The 19,466-nt window shown below is 45.7% G+C and overlaps 1 protein-coding gene across 1 annotated transcript in view; it reads right to left on the bottom strand.

Moving 5' to 3' along the window:
* dock3 (dedicator of cytokinesis 3) overlaps nucleotides 1–19,466 on the bottom strand; it is a 1,369,418-nt gene that overhangs the window by 53,541 nt on the left and 1,296,411 nt on the right. Inside the window, exons 41-45 of the mRNA XM_068052296.1 lie at nucleotides 18,626–18,767; nucleotides 17,701–17,867; nucleotides 13,611–13,697; nucleotides 10,592–10,771; nucleotides 2,054–2,137 (exon numbers count right to left, since the gene is read on the bottom strand). Coding sequence (XP_067908397.1) covers nucleotides 2,054–2,137; nucleotides 10,592–10,771; nucleotides 13,611–13,697; nucleotides 17,701–17,867; nucleotides 18,626–18,767 — 660 coding nt within the window. The remainder of the gene's footprint in view (nucleotides 1–2,053; nucleotides 2,138–10,591; nucleotides 10,772–13,610; nucleotides 13,698–17,700; nucleotides 17,868–18,625; nucleotides 18,768–19,466) is intronic.

Raw genomic sequence — 19,466 nt, 5'->3', positions numbered from 1 at the left:
TGTCACTCGTGGATCCCTGGAAGGAACCAAAGGAGAAAAAATATGCAGCAGTCACCTTGAGGGCAACTGGCATGGGATTCTTACCGAAGCTGAGCGGCTGCTGGTCATGCCGCAGGATCCTACAAATTTCTGTGACCATTTCATGTGACATCCAAGATGTCTCTGGCATTGCCTCTCTGACATTTGAAGGTAATTTGCCCTTGTCCTGAGGATGCGATAACGTGCCAGTGCCTGTCTTCGATAAGGCCTGTCCTGGATATTATCATTTGGAGCATCCTCACCTTCCTGTTCTGCCTGTTGCTGGCACTCAGGTATTATGAGTTGAGGGAAAAGAGCCCTCCGAAGTCTCTCCCTTTGCTCTTCTTCCCGTGGTACTAGACAAATTGTGTGTATGAGACCCATTTCACTGGCTTTTCTGAACAATAAGTGAGCAGTGTGTGGCGATTCAGCCATTTGTTGCTCGTGAGCTTAAACATCAAGGCAATGAACAGCTCCCTTAAATCTGCCTTCAAATTGCAGCCAGGAAGAAGATCAGGTTGCCTCCTCCCACTCTCTTTGCAATCCTTGAGTGTCCACATGGTTCCCATTATTGTTGGACAAGATGGTGTGCGTGGAATTCAGGGGAAGTCTCCCCACCTTACAACCTCTTCCTGCCACTTTCCAGCTTGAACCCATCACCCTTGACCCACCCAATGCTACCGTTACCCTTCCCTCCGTTACCATTTGGCCTCCCCCAATTACTGTCCACAGTGTAATCATCAATGAATTTATGCCATCCCTCCCCGCTGTTCCTACTCCCATTACTATCGACAAGCTGACTCTTATCCTTGAACCTCCTCACATCGAACTATTATTGCCGAGTCCTGTTCCCTTCCATATGAAGCTGTCGAATACCATTAGTCTTGACCTTCCCCCCTACAGAATTCGTTTGCCCCCACTGACTGTGACTGTTCCCTCTGCTAGCCAGTACTCTCAATTTGCCCCACATGTTCCCGACATTGACAGCACTCATCCCTCCCTTTAGGCCCTTGCCAAATATCTCCACACTCTACTGATCATATCCACCCACCACCCCCACAGCCGACAAAATGCATATTAACCATCAACAGCAACCATTCAACAACCTGGACACTCCACTCTGCCCTGCTCCTTCATGCACCCAATCAACCCGACCCTTCCCTCCCTGAGTTCCCTGCCCTGCTCCTCCATGTAGCCCCTGCCCATGCTGTCGCCACATTCCCTGAGATGATTCACCCTTGCGGGTGCCGGGTCTGGAGGCAAACATCCATTTCAATGGTGCCCTTAGTTTAGCGGCTGGAAATCTGACTGTTGCATGCCATGGTAAAACAATCATGAACAAGGTGGCACGGGAATATCGCTCGCCGTTCACTTAATCTGGCAGGTAGGATTAAATCGTAACTGTGCATACGGTAATGAGTATTCTTGTTATTTAAATGAATACAAAGCTGTAATCTGCCACCGGGTGGGAGAGGACCAGAACACCGCAAACCCGCCGCTGACTGAATTCGTCTAAAATATCCCGCCGTCGGAAATCCAAAAAAGCACCTCCCACCTAATTATATCACCCTGCATGCCACCGAATCTGCCATGGCAGACTGCATAAAGTTCCCTCCCCCCGCCATCAGTTTTTCAAACTGCCACTGTCATTCCGTTCAGTGACCTAACTCCGCCAATTAGGTGCAGCTTCAGGCAGCTCCTGATACATAAAGCTGACTTGCAGATACTTAAAGATGGCTTCCTGCTAAGAGTTGAGCATTCACACAATTCTAGCTAATGGTCGCTTTCCCATTCCTCCCCTAGTATCTCTTCTGCTTGATCTCAGACTCTTCAGGAACTATTTTTCTTCAAATACTTAAAGTTATTTGAATTTTTGACATTCAGACAGTCTCTAATCACAAAGTATCCTCATAAATTGTTTTCTGTGGGTCCCCCCTTACTCACACTGAGCCACAGATCATTCTGGCTGTCGCCTCTGAATAAACTAGCAGAATCGGGTCCAGAGGTGAATGGAGAACAGTAATTATCACAGTACCTGTTCCTGCATCAGCTCTTTCAGCTGGTTGATCTTCTCACTGTCCTCTGGATGGCTCACTATGTATTCCTTTTGGAAGAATGCCTGTCAAAGGGAAAGAAAATTGTGTATTTGATCAGCGAGTCTAGTGTTTGGCAATACTTGTGGCAAAGACAAAGTGAGATAGAGGTTCCACTTTGATGAAACTGGTAATCCAGGCGCAAATTGCACTGGTTTTGAGACGTGTTTTACCCCCAAAGTTTCCTCTCAAACTCATCTGCACATTGCTGAACATAAAATCTGCCATGAACCAGTGCAATCAGGCAGCGTTTTAGAATGTAATTTAAAAAGATTTGCTTTGAAAATATTCCTTGAACTATTTAAGAATGGTAACTGGGTGCAGTTTGCTTCATACAGTTGAAAGTGGATTATCATAAAAAATAAACATTTTTATCAGAGTGTCAACCTACCACCAGCAAGTAAGATGATTTTAAATTATTGAAAATGACTTTACAAAATTATACCGAGCTATTTGCCAGACTGGCCCTGGCAACCCTGCCTCACTTACCTTCTCTCCAGGTCTCCACCGCTGGGCTGGCTCCCAGGCTTCCTGCAATGCTAGCAGTGGCCACCACTCCTGGTGGCGCTGCCAATACTACTGAGCTGCCGGTCCTCTGATTGTCTGGCAGCTCTTGGAGGCAGGATCGCCGTCCTTAAAGGGATGGAGATCCCAGCGCTGGGCACTTAACTGCCTTAGCGTATAGAATTGCATGGTGGTGGGAGGGCTGTGGGAGGGAGCTCTGAAAGGCTGAGGCAGGGTTCTCCTCGTCTTTTTGGCCTGGCACCAGGCACCCAAAGGCATGACTAAATCCAGCCCTTCTTCATGTTTGTTAGCTTGGTCGGATTCGTTCCTTACTGGCGGCTCATTTTGTACGGGATCGGGGGAAGCAGCGTGTGAGACAATTTTCAGGCACTGGATTCAAGCTGCATGTGGTATCTGTGAGAAGATAGCATTGAGCTCCCAGCTCCCCACCAACCCCCTTCATCACTCGCGGGCAGTGCTGTGTACAACAAGCAGAGACTGAATATGGGCTATCAATTATCCTCTTTGGGAACTCACTCACTGACTGGGTACTTGTCATCCTTTAATATACTCATTGTATTATAAAACTGCTTCAGGTTCAGTAAGGATCTGTATGGTCCAATATTGAATGATTTTGACAAGAATTACATTGCTGTATCTGTTTAAAAAACATAAAAAGTTTATTCAACACTTATGGATAAAAGCAATCCCTTTTACATTAAGGGGACTCCCCTATTAATTAACAGGGTAGGATCTTCACAAAAATGTGTTTGGTAGACCTTCTTTAGTTGGGGTAATATTGAAAAGAGAGGAATTGTCATCATGTTTGTCAGAATCAGGGCCAGCAGTAGGACTGTGCAGCGATGGGGGCGTTCAACATCAATAGTTTTCTGGCCATTAAATGACAGTGCCCCCTGTTGAGAATGAACACTTTCCTGATTTATTTTTACACAGACACAGCACCAAGTTCCCTCAGGGCTGTACAACACAGGTTGGATATAAAGTTCCATCTGCTTGGCACAACACCCAGACCAGCAGAAAGCACTCCACATTTTTCCATCTCTACATCAGCCTACTTGACTGAGGTTACCAGTTTGTGATTTATTTTCAGTAGTTTTGTGCCTTGCACACATGTTCGCTAGGAACTGGATCCAAAAGGCAGTGATCCTTACATTCAGCAGAGAGAAGGAACTTCTGTCCCATCAGTTCAGGCTGGATTAAAATCCAATTACCAGAAGTGAAAGGGCAGTGTGCTGGATCACAGTATTGCTCAGACTACCTAAATATCCATCTCATTATTCTTACAAGTGTAGTAACAGAAATGGGACCTATAAAGCCTGATTTGTAGAACCTGTGTGATTCATCCAATCTGCTCTCTGTGCACATTTTTTGCTTGAAATGCAAAAGACAACTGCCTGGAAATTACACTGCGGAATGTAATGCCTGAGTGAAATTCCTGTGTCTGATATTTTAAGGCAGGCGTTAATTTGATTAGCTGATTAACTCCTCATTAAAATAGTGGATAGGTGAATTTGATACGTGCATGTTAAGTGTTGTACAGTAATGTTGCAGTGTGATCACCACGCTAAACATTTCACACCCCGGTAAGGTCACAATTCACACTAACAAAAAACAAATTAAGGATGTGAAGAGAACAGCGCACATGTAAAATCAGTCAAATAAAATAAAAGCAAAATACTGCGGATGCTGGAAATCTGAAATAAATACAGAAACTACTGGAAATATTCAACAGGTCTGGCATCTGTGGAGAGAGAAACAGAGTTAACGCTTCAGGTCTGTGACCTTTCATCAGAACTGGCAGAGGTGAGAAATGTAATAGGCTTTGAGCAAGTGAAAGGGGGGAGGGGGGAAAAAGAACAAAAGGGAAGGTGTGTGATAGGGCAGAGGGCAGGACAGATTAAATGACAGAGATGTCACGAAATAAAAGGCAAAGGGAGAGCTCATAGTCGTAGCAAAAGACAAAGCATGAGTCCAGAGGGAGTGTTAATGGCAGAATAATGAACAGCTCTGTCCGAAAGCAAAAACTTGCAAAACAAGTTTAAGACAGACACGTGATTAACAAAAAAATAAATTAAAAACAAAATTTGAAAAGAAAAATGGCAGTCATGCTCTGAAATTGTTGAACTCAATGTTGAATCCAGAAGGCTGTAAGAGTGCCTAATCAGATGTTGTAATGCTGTTCCTCAAGCTTACATTGAGCTTCATTGAAACATTGCAGCAGGCAAAGGACAGAAATATGGGCATGAGAGCAGGGTGGTGAATTAAAATGGCAAGCAACCGGAAGCTTGCAGACCGAGCAAAGGTGTTCTGCAAAGCGGTCACCGCTTTGTGTTTGGTTTCCCCAATGTAGAGGAGACCGCATGGTGAGCAGCGAATACAGTATACTAAATTGGAAGAAGTATAAGTAAATCGCTGCTTCACCTGGAAGGAGTGTTTGGGGCCTTGGAAAGTGAGGAGAGAGGAGCTAAAAGGGCAGGTTTTACACCTCCTGCGATTGCATGGGAAGGCGACGCGGTGCTGGGGATGATGGAGGAGTGGACCAAGGTGTTGTGGAGGGAATGGTCCCTTCAGAATGCTGACAGGGGAGGGGAGGGGACGGTGTGTTTGGTGGTGGCATCTCACTGGAGGTGGCGGAAATGGCGGAGGATGATCATTTGGATGTGGGGGCTGGTGGGGTGGAAAGTGAGGACAAGGGGAACCCTGTCGCGGTTCTGGGAGGGAGGAGTACGGGAAATGGCCGAGGGCTCTGCCAACCACAGTCGGGGGGAATCCTCGGTTGAGGAAAAAGGAAGACATATCAGAAGTGCTGTTGTGAAAGGTTGCATCATCAGAACAGATGCGTCAGAGATGGAGAAACTGGGAGAATGGAATGGAATCCTTACAGGAGGCAGGGTGTGAGGAAGTGTAGACAAGGTAGCTGTGGGAGTCAGTGGGTTTATAATGAATATTAGTAGACAGCCTATCCCCAGAGGTGGAGACAGAGAAGTCGAGGAAGGGAAGTGTTGGAGATGGACCATGTGAAGGTGAGAGAAAGGTGGAAATTAGAAGCAAAGTTGATGAAGTTTTCCAGTTCAGGGCGAGAACAGGAAACGGCACCGATACAGTCATCAATGTACCAGAAAAAGAGTTGGGGGAGGGGACCCGAGTAGGATTGGAACAAGGAATGCTCGACATATCCCACAAAAAGACAGGTATAACTAGGACCCATGCAGGTACCCATAGCAACGCCTTTTATTTGAAGGAAGTGAGTGGAGTTGAAAGAGAAGCTGTTCAAAGTGAAAACAACTTCAGCCAGGCGGAGGAGGGTAATGGTGAATGGGGACTGCTTGGGCCTCTGTTCAAGGAAGAAGTGGAGAGCCCTCAGACTGTCCTGGTGGAAGATGGAGATGTAAACAGATTGGATGTCCGTTGTGCAGAGGAGGCGGTTAGGGCCAGGAAACTGGAAATTGTCAAAATGACGTAGGGCGTCAGAAGAGTCAAGGATGTAGGTGGGAAGAGATTGGACTGGGGGGACATGGTTTTAAATCCCACCATGACAGAAGGTGGAATTTGAATTCAATTAATAAAAAAATCTGGAATTAAAAATGATGGCCATAAAACCATTGCCCATTGTCGCAAAAACCCATCTGGTTCACTAATGTCCTTTAGAGAAGGAAATCTTCTGTCCTTACCTGGTCGGACCTACATGTGACTCCAAACCCACAGCAATGTGGTTGAATCTTAAAATGCCTTCTGAAGTGGCCTAACAAGCCACTCACTTGTACCTAACCACTAAAAAGTTGATAAGGAATGAAACCGGATGGACCACCCAGCCTAGGCATCAGAAACGACAATGGCAAACCCAGCCCTGTCGACCCTGCAAAATCCTCCTTACTAACATCTGGGGGCTTGTGCCAAAGTTGGGAGAACTGTCTCACAGACCAGTCAAGCAGCAGCCTGACATAGTCATACTCACTGAATCATACCTTACAATGTTCCAGACATGACTATCACCATCCCTGGGTATGGCCTGTCCCACCGGCAAGACAGACCCAGCAGAGGTGGTGGTACATAGTCGGGAGGGAGGGAGTTTCCCTGGGAGTCCTCAACATTGACTCTGGATCCTATGAAGTCTCATGCATCAGGTCAAACATGGGATCATGAGAGGGATCAACCCCCCCTCAGCTGATAAATCAGTACTCCTCCATGTTTAGAAGCACTGAGGATGGCAAGGACACAGAATGTACTCTGGGTGGGGGACTTCAATGTCCATCACCAAGAGTGGCTCAGTAGCACCACTACTGACTGAGCTGGCCAAGTCCTAAAGGACATAGCTGCTAGACTGGGTCTGTGGAGAGGTAAAAACATACTTGACCTCGTCCTCACCAATCTGCCTGCCGCATATGCTTCTGTCCATGACAGTATTGGTAGGAGTGACCACTGCACAGTCCTTGTGGAGATGAAGTTCCACCTTCACATTGAGGATACCCTCCATTGTGTTGTGTGGCACTACCACCGTGCTAAATGGATAGATTCCGAACAGATCTAGCAATGCAAAACTAGGCATCCATGAGGCACTGTGGGCCATCAGCAGCAGCAGAATTGTACTCAACCACAATCAGTAACCTCATGGCCTGACATATTCCCCACTCTACCATTACCATCAAGCCGAGGGATCAACCCTGGTTCAATGAAGAGTGCAGGAGGGCATGCCAGGGGCAGCACCAGGTATACCTCAAAATGAGGTGTCAACCTGGTGAAGATACAACCTGGGACTACTTGCATGCTAAACAGCATGCGATAGACAAAACTCAGTGATCCCACAATGAACAGATCAGATCTAAGCTCTGCAGTCCTGCCACATCCAGTCGTGAATGGTGGTGGACAATTAAACAACTAACAGGAGGAGGTGGCTCCACAAATAACCACATCCTCAATGATGGGGGGGAGCCCAGCACATCAGTGCAAAAGATAAGGCTGAAGCATTTGCAACAATCTTCAGCCAGAAGTGCTGAGTGGATGATCCATTCTGGCCTCCTCCTGAAGTCCCCAGCATCACAGATGCCAGTCTTCAGACTGAAGGCACTGGATACCGCAAAGGCTATGGGCCCTGACAACATTCTGGCAATAGTACTGAAGACCTGTGCTTCAGAACTTGCCGTGCCCCTAGCCAGGCTGTTCCAATATAGTTACAACACTGGCATCTACCCGGCAATGTGGAAAATTGCTCAGGTATGTCCTATACACAAAAAGCAGGACAAATCCAACCCGTCCAAATATCACCCCATCGGTCATTGACAGTGCTATCAAACGGCACTTGCTTAGCAATAACCTGCTCACCGACGCTCAGTTTGGGTTCCGCCACTGCCACTCAGCTCCTGACCTCATTACAGCCTTGGTTCAAACATGGACAAAACAGCTGAACTCAAGAGGAGAGGTGAGGTGAGAGTGACTGCCCTTGACATCAAGGCAGCATTTGACCGAGTATGGCATCAAGGAGCCCTAGCAAAACAGGAGTCAATGGGAATCAGGGGGAAAACTGCTGGTTGGAGTCATACCTAGTGCTAAGGAAGATGGTTGTGGTTGTTGGAGGTCAATTATCTGAGCTCCAGGACATCACTGTAGGAGTTCCTCAGGTTAGTGTCCTACGCCCAACCATCTTCAGCTTCTTCATCAATGACCATCCTTCAATCAGAAGGTCAGAAGTGGGTATGTTCGCTGATGATTGCACAATGTTCAGCACCATTTGTGACTCGTCAAATACTGAAGCAGTCCATGTAGAAATGCAGCAAGACCTAGACAATTTCCAGGCTTGCGCTGATAAGTGGCAAGTAACATTCGCACCTCACAAGTGCCAGGCAATGACCATCTCCAACAGGAGAGAATCGAGCCATCTCCCCTTGACATTCACTGGCATTATGATCACTGAATCCCCCTGGGGGGCTCACCATTGACCAGAAACTAAACTGGAGTAGCCATATAAATATCATGGCTACAAGAGCAGGTCAGAGGCTAGGAATCCTGTAGCGAGTAACTCACTTCCTGACTCCCCAATGCCTGTCCACCATCTACAAGGCACAAGTCAGGAGTGCGATGGAATACTCTCTACTTGCCTGGGTGGGTGCAGCTCCAACAACACTCAAGAAGCTCGACACCATCCAGGACAAAGCAGCCCGCTTGATTGGGATCCCGAACAGAAACATTCACTCCCTCCACCACCGACGCACAGAGGCAGCAGTGTATACCATCTACAAGATGCACTGCAGCAACACACCAAGGCTACTCAGGCAGCACCTTCCAAATCCATGACCTCTACCAACTAGAAGGACAAGGGCAGCAAATGCATGGGAACACCACCACCTGCAAGTTCCCCTCCAAGGCACACACCATCCTGACTTGGAACTATATCACCGTTCCTTCACTGTCGCTGGGTTAAAATCCTGGAACTCCCTTCCTAACAGCATTGTGGGTGTACCTACCCCATACGGACTAGAGGGGTTCAGGAAGGCAGCTCACCACCACTTTCGCAAGGGCAATTAGGGATGGGCAATAAACGCTGGCCTGGCCAGCGATGCCCACATACCATGAAATGAATTAAAAAATAGTTAATGTTTCAGGTTGATGACCTTTCGGTAGAACTGGAAAAAGTTCAGTGTGATTCCTTGCAAGGTGTATCAACTGCCCTTCTGTGCATGTGCATCCATATAGAGGCTGAGCCCGAAGACCATCCTGCCTACCCACCGGCCACTGGAGCCGTGCATGCACACCTCATTTGCAGCTGTGCATGTGCCTAGCCACCAGAGCCTGCGGACTGGAACTCATGGGGAGGGGAAAGACCTGGTGCCCGGGTGGTGGGGAGTGGGAAATGGGGACTGGTGGGGAGCAAATCAGGAACTCGGGGGGCTGATTAGGCTGCAGCTGGGGCATTATGTCCAATTCTGGGCATCATGCTTTCAGAAGGATATCAAGGCCTTAGAGAGGGTGCAGAGGAAATTTACTAGAATGGAACCAAGGATTAAAGACTTTAATGGAGAGACTGGAGAAACAGGCGTTGTTCTCCTTCAAAAAATGAGAGCATATTCTGTGTTCCTACCAACATCCATTACGTTACATTAATGTGTTTTTTTGCTAGAATTGACTATTCCAATGTTCTCCTCAGCCTCCTATCTTTCACCCTCAACAAACTTGAGCTTATCTAAAACTCTGTTACACATCTCCTAATTCACAGCAAATTCCATTCACCCATCACCCTGGTGCTCGCTGACCTACACTGGCTCTGAGTCCAGCAATGTTTTAATTTTAAAGTACTCCTCTTCATTGTGAAATTCCTACAGTTCTCACCCTTCCTCTCTGAACTCAGGAGTGTTAGTGCTGTGTGTTCGTAAGCATGACCCTGAGCTTCTGTTCACCTGTCATTTTAATTCTCCACTCCGCCCCCACTCTGACCTCTCTGTCCTCAGCCTCCTATACTGTTCCAATGAAGCTTGATGTAAGCTTGAGGAACAGCATCTTATGTTTCGATTAGGCACTTTACAGCCCTCCAGACTCAACACTGAGTTCAGCAATTTCAGATAACCTCTGCCCCCATTTTTTCAGATGGCAGCTGTTGGTGATGATTCTGCTATTCCCATTTACACCTCCTCGAGATCGATCTTTTGTTTCTTTACTTGTCCCAGTACCATCTCCCTTGCACCATCATCCCTTTTGCCATTTAATCTCTCCTGCCTTCTAACATATTCCAGACTTTCCCTTTTGTTCTCCACCCAACTTTTTCTGCCTCTGACTTGCTTAAAACCTGTTACATCTCTAACTTTTTCTATTTCTGACAATAGGACATCAACCTGAAACATTAGCTCCATTTCTCTCTCCGCAGATGTTGCCAGACCTGCTAAGTATTTTCAGAATTTTCTGTTTTTATTTTGTCTCTAGTTCACTGTATCCGACTGCAAATCCAGGCCTGCTGCAGCTGATCTTACCTCCTGGTATCTGGCTATTCCTCCATTGACAGCTGCATCTATCACTCCATTCAGACACATGCTGAGAAGATTAATGTTGGCGTGCAGCTGCTTGTGCTGGTACTGGCTGATGAGAGTCCGCAGCTCCTGGTTTTTGTTCTCCACAACATAGATGGCGTTTTCCAGGGGGCTTACCTCCAACTGCCAGAAGTCAATGATAAAACATAGCAACAACTCGCATTAATAGCACATCTTAACATAGTAAAATGTCTCAAGGTGCTTCGTAAGTCGTTTTAAGCAGCACCTTAAAGGAGGAGAGGTGAGAAATTTAGGAAGGGAATCCTGGAGTTAGTGTCCAAGGCAGCCTAAGGCATGGCCACCAATGATAGAGTGATTAAAATCGGGGATGCGCAAGAAGCCAGAAGTGGAGAAGTGCAGTGATCTCAAACAGTTATCGGGTTGGAGGAGGTTATAGAGACAGCAAGGAGTCAGACCTTGTAAGGATTTGAACACACCCAAGCCACATCCCATCCTCACACGACAGATGCAATTTCTGGGTGGTTGTGTCACTGGATGGCCATCAGAAGTGCTAACACTGGCTGCTTCTCCCTGTCCGAATGCAGTGCTCTCAGACCTGTTGCAGGGCTCGTCGCCAACAGCCAGCAGAGATCAACACACAGACTGGGAATCCACGCTGGGACTGTCTGGTTTTAATACTGTACTGGCTGGTACCTTCAGCCACTGGGCCAGGAGGACACAGTGCAGAAATTCAGGAAAGGAAGGTGACTGAGAAACGACCCTATTAAGGTTTGTAAGACAATTAATGATGTAGAAACAATAAATCTGCAGCACTATTTCAAACTAAACACAGAAGCACAGTAAATGGCAAATCTAGAACATTTGTTCTTCATATACAGAGTGATCAGCACATGGAATGGATTTGTAAGTGGGGCAGTGGAAGCCAAAATCATGAAATTATTTAGGAATTGGGGGGATTATGAGGCTGATGAGCGAAGATAAAAATGATAAATATAAGATAAAAATGGGTCAAATGCCCTCCCTTATTTGTATCTGTGATCATGTGACCGCAGGGAGCAGAATAGTGTAATGATATGTTGTGGGGTAAGGGAGTGGGTGATGGATGCTCTGTAACATCCATACACAGTGCCATTGAGTGCAATCCACAAAGGCAGTCTCCTCTCAGCCATGTTGTTACAGGAGATGGTAAGAAGGACTGGAGGAAGTGACCATGAGCCACGCCACTCTCGGGTGTTGCTGAATTGCCAGCTGGCAAAGCTCATCCAACTGGGTATACAGCCCAAAGAGAGAGACAGGTGAGAAAAATGAACTTTACTATTTTTTGTACACTTCAGTCAGTTGGTCCCATCTCCACAATTCTGTGCCTTCTTGTAACAAGAAGTGGACTGGGTGGCACATCCAGGGCATAGAGTGGCACCTCACTACCCCAAACTGTGAGCTTCTGGCCCTTGTCACACTGCCATGAGGAGGGGATCTGTTTTAGTGTCCTTGTCTCCACCGCACCTCCCCCATCAGCATCCTGGCTGAGATCGGCCAAATCAACATAAACTGAAGCTCTGGGACCTTCTGAGCGATACAGTTGGCTGCTGAGAAGCACATGAGAGCAGCCAAGCAGAGACAGATCTAACTCCTCTTCCTGAGTGAGGACACCTGGCTCTTCACAGCTGTGAAACAGGAAACTGTGTATCCCTCCATCCCAGGGTGTTGTGCATTACTGTTTTAGTGCTGGCTGCTGTTTTTAAAGACAATCATGGCAAGCTATTCAAAAATGGAGGAACATCAGAGCTGAGCCTGATCATGACCACAATGGGTGTCCGTAACATGCACATTTCCAGCAGAGGGACAGAATATTGATCGGGAACTCTGACTGAAAGTTCTCCCCCACCTGCCACAAGGGTGCTGAGGCCAACTGTGTTGCCTCACCATCACCCTGACTTTAATTAGCACAGATGCTGAATATTGATAGCAGAGAGCCACTCCAGGCAATGCATTTACACACTGAGCCACTGAGGGCCTGGATGCAGGTTCAGATGGGCACTTCTCCACACAGTCAGCTCTGAGGGAAGGTAAAGAGGACAGATCAGGCATTTGCCCCAGGATTTCTGTTGGAACTTGTCTAATGTCTCCATTTGACTGAGAATCCTAGGTTCAGTGCTCCTCTGAACCTTCCTCTCTTGTTTCTCCTAAGCTCAAAAGACTCCATCCGATGCACTTTTCGCTGCATTCTCACAGTTGAAGTCAAGACTGGACAGTTGGGTCTGATCAGTTTGCCACTGGGTGGGTTAGATTAAATTGACCTCCTGAATTAGAATAGGAGTTGGTGCGATGAGTCTTGACTTCAACAGGGAGAATGTAGAGAGAACTGTGTAGGTTGGAGGATTTGGAATTTAGGAAGCATAAGAGAGGAACACTGAGCCTAGGATTATCTGTCAAACAGAGAGATTAGACTCATCTTCTACTCTGATTCAGGAGGTCATTTTCACTGAACCCACCCGGTGGCAAACTGATGGGATCCAACTGGCCAAAGTAAATGGGAATTACATGGGTCGTGATGTTAGAACTGATTTAAGGCTGATTTGATCCTGTCAATTTCCCACTGAGCAGGTGAGCTTAAAATTACCCCCTCAGTCTTTCCCAGGACTTCAAAACCCAAACTCCTCATCCTCTTTTGCTTTTATAATTGAAGATTGGCATCACCTAACCATTTCTTCTCCATTTACCATATCTTTTCCTCCTATTCGCCTCAATAACTTCAGAATCTTGTGCAATGGGCCTTGATCTTTCATTTAATTAAAAAATTTCCTGCCGGGGCTGGGTTTGGGGTGTTGGAAGATCCAAAATGGACATAATGAATGACAGTGGAGATGGTGTGTGTGAATCAATACCCTCACTCCCTCACTAAAGGAACAACTCTGGAAGCAGGACTGGTTCATAATTCAATGTCTCCCTGGGGTAATAACACAGATCCATTTCAAAACAGCATTAGATAGCAGGATCTTACCACCTCTCTCTTCTCTACTTCAAACCAGCGGGAGATCCCAGGTAAACTGTGTGCAAGGGTTAGGGTTGTGCGCTCGATCCAGAGACTCTACAGCAGGACAGAGGATGATACAAAATCATTATTGCCATTGTTACCGCAGTACCTCACACACTGTGGTCCTGCATGTCACACAAACTCTGTCACCTCAGCATGTCGCAGGCCTCAGTAACTTTCTCTTCCACACACACAGATCCAGAACCTCACTCATGCACATCCATTACCTTATCTTCCAGTCTGCGCAGCTGAAGCTGCTGTTCTCTAGAAGTTCTGGGAACAATTTTAACCTAACCTGCTGACAGGATCGAATGCAATGCTGGTTTTACCCATTGCCTGATTTTATTCTACACTGATGTCAGTGGAGAATAATATTGGTCTGGCTGTAAAGCCAGCACTCCACCCAATCCAGTGGGTTTCTTACAAAAGCAAAACACTGCGGATGCTAGAAATCTGGAATAAAAACAGAAAGTGCTGTAAATACTCAGCAGGTCTGGCAACATCTGTGGAGAGAGAAACAGTGTTCACATTTCAAGTCTGAGACCTTTCATCAGAATTGAGAAAAGTTAGAATTGCAATAGGTTTTGAGTGAGTGAAAGGAGGGAGGGTGGGAAGTAGAACACAAGGGAAGGTCTGTGATAGCATGGAGAGCAGGAAGATTAATGACAAAAGGTTTCATGGTGCAAGGCTAAAGGGAGTGGTAATGGGACAAGTAAAGAAACAAAAGATGTGTCTAGAGGAGGCGTGAATAGCAGGATCCTGAATAACTGCCGCCTGAAAGCAAAGTCAAGGAAATAAGAGAGAAACAAGAGAAAAAACAAACAAACCAGCAAGCAAAAATGAAACAAAATGGGAGGGCGGAGGTTATGATCCAAAATTGTTGAACTCAATGTTGAGTCCAGATGCTGTAAAGTGCCCAGTCGAAAGATGAAGTGCTGTTCCTTGAGGTGGCACTCAGCTTCATTGGAACACTGTAGCAGGCTAAGGACAGAAAGGTCAGAGTGGGAGCAAGGTGGAGAATTGAAATGACAAATGACTGGAAGCTCAGGGTCACATTTGTGGACTGAAACGGAGGTGTTCTGCAAAGCGGTTACACAGTAGGTTTCTTGCCTGGCGAGTTTTGTTAAAATGACCCCTATGTTTCACTATGAATCCTCCAGTATATTTTCTCTTAAAAGTGAGACTTGTCGAAAGAATAACATACATACATTATCTCTAAAAAAACAGAAAGTCTGGGTTTTGCAGCAGGAACACAGACACTGGGAGGGAAAGGGGAAATGAGCTGTTGCCTGTAAACCTCAGACTCCCAATGAAAGGTGTGTACTTACCGTAATCTAAGTGATCTGCTTCCCCCTGCTCTGCCAGTTGGTCGTTGACTTTGAACATGGGAGCAGGAGTTGGCGATTCGACCCCTTGAGCCTGCTGGGCCATTCAACTTGATCATGGCGGATCTTCTTCCTCAATGCCATTTTCCTGCACTATCCCCATATCCCTTGATATCTTTAATATTTAGAAATCTATCAATCTTGGTCTTGAACATACTCAATGACTGAGTCTCCCACAGCCCTCTAGGGTAGAGAATTCCACAGATTCACCACCCTCTGAGTGAAGAAATTCTGCCTCATCTCAGTCCTAAATGGTCTGCCTCATATTCTGAGACTGTGTCTCCTGGTTCTAGACCCCCCCAGGCCAGGGGAAACATCCTTCCTGCATCTACCCTGTAGGGTATGGTTTTTAACAGGCACACTGAACATAAAACATTTTGAAGCAGAAGGGCTGGGAAGAGGTACTCAATGAGGGCTCCGACTCCTCTGCTGCTGGAAGTGCATATTTGGATTCTGGGTGAAGGACAAAATCCGACTCAGCTATGATGCCCCTCACCACCAAATAGCTTGCTGACATTCACCTTCCAGGTTTACACATGAAGGACAGGAACTTTGGGAAGGTACTGGAGGTCAGTCACCCCTGGGGAACTGCTCTCCAGCCAGGGCCTCAGCCAAGTGGCCAGTCTTCACATGCGAGTGCAGACAGTGAATGGGAGCAGGCTATTTGACTGTGCATTGAACTATTGCTGAGCCTGATCCTGTCCTAACCTACCTATTTTCATGAATAGATAGTGATCAGAAAGAACAGAAAACCTGACTGATGTTCCTCTCGCTCTTTAGCCGAGGGGTGGCAAGGGCAACTGTAGACTTCTCTCAATCTCTATCCATTTGCCAAATTTCTCCATCCTTCTGTGCTTCCTTGGCTGCTTCGTCAAACTTGATTTTCTCTCTCCCCCAACTTGATATCGTTTGTGAATTTCCCCAACTTGCACTGTTTCAGAATCCAGGTCATTTATGTCCATCAGAAACAACAGGACTCCCAATACCAATCGCTGGGGCACTCTGCTCAGTACATCTCTCCAGCCCAATTCACTCCCCTAACTAGTACCCTGCTTTCAGCCAGTTCCTTATCAATTCCCAAGCTTGACCCAGGATACTCATTGTTTTAAATTTATATAACAGCCTTTCACGTAGCACTCTCTCAAAAGCTTTCTGTCATTGGAGATACAATATATTATCAGGCTTTCCAAAGATCATTTGGGATGCCCTTTTATCATACACCACTTCTGAAACTGTGTTAATTGCCACTTATTAGGTTATTTTCATACCAATAATTTCCAATTTTGTTCCTAATGATTGATTCATTGGTTAAATTCATTAAGTCATCAGAAATCTGTTTTATTTCTGCTATTGCAACATATTCTCCAACTTATCCACCCTATCACAGATCTTTTGTTGTAATTTGGGGTATCAGAGTCATTTAACCCTTTAACCCCTTATTCTCTAAAGTTCTGAAATGATTCAAAGTGATCCGCTTATTGGTGACTGTGGTTATTTTATTCAGTATAAGTAAGACTTGACACATGCTAATGTCTGATCAGTAGTACCAAAGCGCAATAGCATTACCAATATGCCCTGGGTAGAGGTGCAATCTCCACGTCGTGTCCCAGGTACTATTGCGTCATTCAATGCCACACATATTACCTACAATCTCTGTGCTTGGGGAATCTCGTCTTTTACTATCTTTACACAACAAAGCCAAAGGAGACCAATTTAACCCAATCATTACCTCGCTATTATTTGAATGGCCTAATTACAAAAGGTGTCATTTACCCATCTGCCTGCCCAAGCCAGGTCAGACTCTCAAAATCTCTGACTTCCCAAGCTAGGATTCTTATCAGCTCGTAAACATTTCAATACCAGTGCCTGACAAAAGCAAGAATAACAAGCTGGCCTTGGCATCTAGTTATTTTGTCTCAGCTCTATCTACATCTGGGCCTCTGAGATTCTGCTAAGGTGTTTATCTTTTAGTTCTCACACAGCAGGCCACCTGTTTTTGCATGCTATTGGGTTTCTGCTGCAGTTTACTTTTTTTTACAATGTGGGCCCTTTCAAACCCTTCGGAGTCAAAAACACTTGGTCAATGAGGCCCAAACCACAATTCCCCTTCAAGTCACCTCTCAGCCGCTTTTACCCAGAGCGTATCACAAACAGCATTAAAAATATAGTTTAGTATAAGATTCCATATAACAATGAAATTAAACAAGTGTACAGCCTGTCAAAGTATTTAAGTTAGTTTTCATTAATTAGCAAGAAAACCCAATGTAAGGATTTCCCAGGATTCTTACACTTTTCCCTTTTGTGTTTTCCCTGGCTCTGTGTTTGTTTAAAAGCTGCTCATCTCCAGCATCTTCCAGTTCTGATGAAAGGTCATCGACCTGAAGCACTAACTCTGTTTCTCACTCCATAGTCACTGCCAGACCTGCTGGGTGTTTTCAGCATTTTCGATTTTTATTTCATATTATCCAACTTTGCTGGCTCATAGACACCTGCCAAGATTTTACCAGCGCATTCTATCTATGGCTACCTCCACCTGAAGGACTCCATCAGCAGCTATCATAACAGCTTCTTGTGTGGCATAGCCTTGTAAACTACAAGTATTAGTGTCTTGCTGCAAAATGTAGGCCAACTGGAAAAGTGAGAGAGGCTATGGGATCTGTGGCTAAGCTCACCTTGAACTCGTTCTCCATGTCCTTTGAACCTTTATGAAAGGGTCTGTCGTATCGAAAGCGGCTGACATTGTTTACACGGTAGAAGCTCTTGATCCGGTCCGGAACTCTCTCCATCTGGAGAACTTCCACATTCTCCGGAATTGGGCACACTGCATAAATCTGCAGATCTACACACAAGGTCAAAGAAAATGGTGCAGCGAAAAATGGTCCTCTCCATCACCTTACCTGAACATGGTCCACCACCATCTGCAGAATAATTGCTACTTCCTCTGGTTAATGGACAAGCAGTATTAGATTATTCAGGAAAACAATGGTTTGTTTAACAGTTAATACAAAAGCAAAATACTGCGGAAGCTGGAAATCTGAAATAAAAACGGAAAATGTTGGAAATACTCAGCAGGTCAGGCAGACTTTCTGATGAAAGGTCATCAACCCCAAACATTAACTCTGTCTCTCTCTCCACACATGCTGCTTGACCTGCTGAGTATTTCCAGCATTTTCTGTTTTTATTGCTTGTTTAACAGTGTTGTTTTTCCAATTTTCCCTCTTCATCTCCTAAAGGTGCTGCCGTTTGCCAGGGCCTGGTTCCATGGGCACCTGCAGCCCCCGGTACCTTGTCCAACTGGCCTTGCTTCCTGTATGCAACTAGTCAGTAAGTGTCCATTCTCCATAAAGGACGTCACAACTGAGCCCGCACCTACATTGGACTTGGATCAGGGTGGGGAACCTTGACTAATTCTGTCTCTCATGAGCTCAGGGCAGCTGAGGGCAACTGCACTGTCCCTATTATTATCACCATTGCTGACATCAGCCAACTGAACACAGCCTGGAAATTGGACCTGCGACCTTCTGGGCTGTTAGGGTGAGCTATTGACAGCCTTAAGCAGCACAGTCACTGGGGAAGCTGCCCAAGGTGGAAGGATACACTGTGCATCAGACTGCAGGATGGTTTCATCTGGCTGGTTGAGATGCTGCATGGCAATGGCTTGTGGGAATTCAGTCAGCATCCTCTGCTGAAAGGCCTCCAGCCTCTCGTAATCATGACCACGGCACACAAACTCCTTGTTCTGGGGTCAGTGAGGAGAACAAACAGGAAAAGTCAGACTGAAGAAACAATTAACAATTATATAAAGGGATGAAAAGAAAGACTGAAGTCTAAAAAATATCTAAAATCGAAAGTACAGGAAATATACACAGTGCTTCGGTATCTGAAAACAGTTAATGGGCTGTGGTGCTCATTACAACTGAATAATCGAGATATGTATATATAATTTATCTTTCTTCTTTCTTCTTTCTTTTGGGCCTCCTTATCTCGAGAGACAATGGATACGCGCCTGGAGGTGGTCAGTGGTTTGTGAACCTTCCGTGTTTATATAGATATTAAAAGTCTATTAAATATTATGTGGTGCACTTCCTATTCACAAACTTCACTTCCTGCTGTCATAATTTTTGGTTCTGTTTTTATATCAACATGTAACACTGAAGCTGCCAATGTACACAGTTATAATGGGAATCTCCTAAGTAAACAGTTCCCAGAGATGCTGTAGTCATAGGCTGCGGATATCAGGTGGCTGTGAACTCCATCATCATCTTGTATTTAAACAGAACTATTATTCAGTAACTGCCTGTGGGCAATGCCATGGCCAATTTATTGGGATACAAAAACAAAGTCGGTGGGCACTGCCAAAGGCAAGGTGAAAATCACACTATGAAGGTCAGTACATTCTTGCTTAAGTAAGTTATCTCAATAAAGTGAATGAAAGGAT

The sequence above is a fragment of the Heterodontus francisci genome, chromosome 19 (assembly GCF_036365525.1).
Source record: "Heterodontus francisci isolate sHetFra1 chromosome 19, sHetFra1.hap1, whole genome shotgun sequence".
NCBI lineage: Eukaryota > Metazoa > Chordata > Chondrichthyes > Heterodontiformes > Heterodontidae > Heterodontus > Heterodontus francisci.
The sequence above is the reverse complement of the archived record's forward strand: the minus strand, read 5'-3'. Positions and strand labels throughout refer to the sequence as shown.